This window comes from Temnothorax curvispinosus, unplaced genomic scaffold (assembly GCF_003070985.1).
Source record: "Temnothorax curvispinosus isolate PA1 unplaced genomic scaffold, ASM307098v1 QBEX01005710.1, whole genome shotgun sequence".
Classification (NCBI taxonomy): Eukaryota; Metazoa; Arthropoda; class Insecta; order Hymenoptera; family Formicidae; genus Temnothorax; species Temnothorax curvispinosus.
In genome coordinates this window covers 1-4,475 of record NW_020215490.1, presented here as the reverse complement: position 1 = coordinate 4,475, position 4,475 = coordinate 1, and the positions used below count along the sequence as shown (strand labels likewise).

At 31.7% G+C, this 4,475-nt stretch overlaps 2 protein-coding genes across 2 annotated transcripts; both read right to left on the bottom strand.

The window, feature by feature from the left end:
* Positions 1-1,395: 1,395 nt before the first annotated feature.
* On the bottom strand, positions 1,396-2,427 carry LOC112455046 (the record flags this gene model as incomplete). Its single annotated transcript, XM_025016736.1, has 1 exon — positions 1,396-2,427. A coding segment is annotated over exon 1 (1,032 nt), but the record flags the coding sequence as incomplete, so codon positions are not given.
* A 675-nt stretch (positions 2,428-3,102) lies between these two features.
* On the bottom strand, positions 3,103-4,342 carry LOC112455047. The gene is made up of 4 exons (XM_025016737.1): positions 4,091-4,342; positions 3,610-4,027; positions 3,292-3,525; positions 3,103-3,209 (listed from the first exon to the last, which is right to left on the bottom strand). The coding sequence occupies exons 2-4, from the start codon at positions 3,704-3,706 to the stop codon at positions 3,103-3,105; spliced, it is 438 nt and encodes a 145-aa protein (XP_024872505.1). The 5' UTR covers positions 3,707-4,027; positions 4,091-4,342.
* Positions 4,343-4,475: the final 133 nt, after the last annotated feature.

Below are 4,475 nucleotides of genomic sequence, written 5' to 3'. Positions count from 1 at the left end.
ATCTCTGATTTACACGAGTTCGATATTTTACCTGAATGCATCCGCCGATGCTAAATTGTAATGATGGTCATCGACCAAAACCGTAAGAACCTTCTCCAATGAATAAGATGGCCGCTTCGTTTCTTTTTAATGCCACGTCGCAATGTCCAAGATGGCCGCTTCGTTCCGTTTCAACGAGGCCACGTCGCAATGGCTAAGTTCGTCCTTCCTTCAGTCGTATCCAAGGTCGGTAAATGGACGACGGCGCAAAGGAAGGTCTTCTCACCCACTTCAACAACATTGGCACCAAAATGGCGGTCGCTATCTTACAGCTGTTCAAAGTAATCATTTCTTTGCCACAGCTGTCAGTTTAAATAGAGGTTAAGGGTAGACAAGAGTTGTTTGAAAAGTAAATGCAATTAAAATTACAACAAGAAATGGTAAAATAAAAGGAAATAAAGTGTTTTGATAATAAAATTAATGTAATGAATTGTTAGTAATAGAGATTTAAATATTTATTTACATTTAACAATTGTTTGAAACGTAATTATTATAAATTGTAACGATATAGTAATTTTGAAAATATGTAACGTATGTGTTATTATTTTATATAAAAATAAAAAACCATGACATATAAATTCTCAGTTATATTTATTTTTCTTAACATAAAATATGTTATTATAAATGTAATATCACATCAAAAAGTATATAATTTATGAGAATTATTAACTGAAATTATTAACTAAACGCTTGTCTGAATGCACTTTTTGAACCAAAAGATTTATGTTTCGACTGTTTAATTATTTTCTTTTGGTTATTAACATGAATAATTTGACGAATGTGAATATAGCGGCGGACAATATTTTGAAATGCATTACAAGATTTACAGGGTGGTATGGTAGAATGTACCCAAGTTTTAATCATAAGTAATAAGTGTTCAAATAATTGAGGATGTAGCGCACACTGATGCAAATGCTCTTGAAGATGTGCTTCGACTGCAGTTATGTATTTAAAAAGTGGAGTAGAAGGATTTTCTAAAAATCCGAAGGAGAGAATTTTGGTATAAATCGAAAACCGATTGCTGTCATTCGTAGTAAGTGTCATTGCACATGATCGACAAACGTTATGTTTGCGGAGAACGTAAGATATGGCACTTCCAATAACATTATTGATGACATTACATTGAATTGTATTTTCTATGGGTTTAACATAGCTATAATCTTGTTCATCTGCGTATGGTACATTCATACATTTGTAAGGTGGAATACTTGTATCTTTTTCTTCATTTTTATTTATACTTTGTTTTAAAGTAAAAAAATCAATGTAATGTTCATCATCATCAGATTCATAACTTTTTTTTGTCTTATGATTGTCAACAAATTGACAAGTAGTAATGAGACGAAGACATCTTTTTACTTGTAAAGCCGTTGGGTTAACATTTCCATGTCTTCGCAATGTAGAAAATAAGTTTTCCAAAGCATCCTGATTTAAGCGAGAGGTGAAAAAGTAATGATAACCATCTTTAAAAAGTTTGTCTACAATCCACATCGAATTTAAAGCTGATATTTTGATACCAGTTTGAACTGGCTTCCATGCTCCTCCAATTACAATATGCTCAATTAAATACAAGAAGTTATCAATAATTGCTACTTTTTTCTGTTTATTTCCTGGTGTGATTGCATCGTTTTGATATCTACCATTCATAACATTAAACCAGGATCTGACTGTTCTTAAGAACCAAGCTGTAGTTAACGCATCTCGTTCTATAATTTTTAGTTGTACTAAAGTCTCTAAAGCGGCTGCTGTTCTCTCCGAAAATATATGAGCTGCAGCTGCAACATTCATTTTATTGAAATTTGAAAGTTTCAAGATATCTGTAGTGATATTTGGCGCAAGTTTCAACTGATAACGTCTTTGAATCTCTTCTAATTGCTCGAGATATCGAAACCGAACTTCATTACAAGGTAATCCTTCAGATTGCATAACCGTTACAGCTACTTTTATAATCAGATTATTCATTAGAGCTGATCGTAAATTTTTTAATAGATGAGGAACATCTGGAAATATATATAAAGATTCATCCGGTCGTACAGGATGAGTTATAAAAGGTGTGTTATTATCTTTGCCCACTTTGAAACCTAATGTTCGCCAAACAGCTTGGTTCTTTGATCCCATATCTGAGACAAGACCGTGTACTTTGTAACCTATTTTTTCTACATCCTCAATTATTTCTAAAATTAATTTACACATGTCTTCTTCATCTGATGATTTTGTTGTAAGATGCCACGCGATGTTCTGTTTCCAATTTTCATTTAATCCTCTCAGCATAAAAACAACAACACTTGAACTTAGTGTATTTTTATCTTTACATGTTGCCCAGCCGGAACGCCGACGTCTATAGACGTCGAATTGACATCTTATAGATGTCGATTCGACATCTATCGACATCTATAGACGTCGAAAAGACGCTAGCATTCCGGCTGGGTGTTTGACCGATGAAAGACCCTAAAGCCGTAAATAAAACACAAAGAGAAGGAACAATAAATATAGATATAATTTATTACTACATACGTAAGAAACATCAAAATTTATGTGAAAATTAGGAAAAATGCAAATTAAATAGAAAAATTTTAACTAATAATCTAAAGTTGTACAATAAAGTAAAGAATTTTTTGGATTTGGATTGGAAAAAATTGTTGGAGAGTATATATAAGTGTAAAGTGGGTGCTTAATTTATACAAAATGAAATAAATATACAATGTTAATAAGTTATTTCTTATTCACAATAATAAAATGCACTTACTTATTTCATCGTGTTACTTTAATTGAGATACCAATATTAAAAAACCATTTTGTAATTTTAATAAATATCTACTATCTTATTACTAATACTACTTTCTACTTTTAATAAGTACTAAAAATACTAATTGGTCTATTTATTCCGTAAATAACAGTTGTTTCCAGGAACTGCATACTCGTTTATCATGTTGTTCATTTCCCAAAAAATTCTTGTATTAAATTGACTGTACAAAAACAGTCAAGTCACCATGATCATGTTACAGATGGGGTGGGACCCGATTGCCCACGTCACCGATTTAATGTCAAAATATCAGATTAACTGATTCAGTGGAAAAACTCCAACCAACGGTCGTTGTGATCAGTCGCAACGTGGTCAAACGAGGCGCTCACTACAGACGACCAGTAGATTGATGGTGCTGTGGCAATGAGCTCTATTTTTATATGAATTATTTAATTTAACTATTTAATTATTTAATTTAAAAAATCTATTTCCATTTTAATGCTTTGTATTACCTGTGCTGACATCATACTCCAACGTTTTTTGAATATCCATCTCATCCATTAAAAGTACACAATCCGATTGATGTGAAGATTTGTGAGTTTTTCTTTTTTTTTCCATTAAGGAAATCACGTCTTTTAGCACGCCAGGGCTAAAATCTAGTTTATTTATATGTCTACATAATGTGGAATAAGATGGAAGAGGTAATCCCATATCTTTCTTTAAATACAAATATGCTTTCCATCCTACTGTAAGCCAAAGAACATATTAATCATTGTTTTATTTCATTATCACTCATGAATAAACAAGTACTCATAAACTATTCCACTTACCAGCATATCTTATTTGCGTAGCCAATTTTAAACATTCTGGAGACCATTTTGATCGTGGACCAATTAACCCTGATGCAAATTGTTTAAGAATTGGCATTTCTTCCAATCTTTTCGATAGTGTTGCATATTTTTTTTTCAAGTTTTTGTATGCTTTTATGTGGGCATTTGTGCACTTCTCAGCTTTTAATCTCAACAGCCTTTCTTTTCCAAGTTTTGATTTAAGTATATTATTTTTTTGTTGTGTGTGAACTAATTCTTTCTTAAAATATTTAATTAAATTGGCTTGTCTGATTGTTCCATTATTATTAGAATAGTATGCAGTTTGGAATGTTGTAACATTACTATCTTCCGCAGTTTGAGTTCCGGTATCTGCGGAAACAAACACAGGCTGACGATCATCATGTTGAACATTTGTGTCTACAAAAAAAGATAAGATTGTGATTAAAATGTTTGAAATAACATAACATAATATTTACCACTTACCATTAATAACATTTTCTTCAAATAAAATAGTTGCAATTGGTTCAGTTTCATCTCGTGAACCTTCTTCAGAAAAAATAGTTGCAGAAGATGCAATTTTATCTCGTAAACTTTCTTCAGAAAAAATAGTTGCAGAAGATTCAGTTTCATCTCGTAAACCTTCAGTAACAATTTCCTCATTTACAAAAATAGTAGGAATAGCATTGGGTTTTAATTTGTGCCATCCATCCTGCCGCCCACCTTCAAATTGTGAATCGTCAAAATGAAACTGCAACGACAACAAATATTAATTGCCTATTTATTATATTTGTCAAGAATTGCAGCAAATGTTTAACTACACAATTTTAAAACCTAGTATATTAATAACACACTTGCTAAGTCTCGAT

Excerpts from the sequence above, each read along its gene's own strand:
- LOC112455047 (XM_025016737.1), bottom strand. The coding sequence starts at position 3,706 with ATGCCAATTCTTAAACAATTTGCATCAGGGTTAATTGGTCCACGATCA. Across the intron at positions 3,526-3,609 it reads TACGCAAATAAGATATGCTG|TAGGATGGAAAGCATATTTG; the intron begins GTAAGTGGAATA and ends TTTGGCTTACAG. Across the intron at positions 3,210-3,291 it reads GGAGTATGATGTCAGCACAG|AGCTCATTGCCACAGCACCA; the intron begins GTAATACAAAGC and ends ATATAAAAATAG.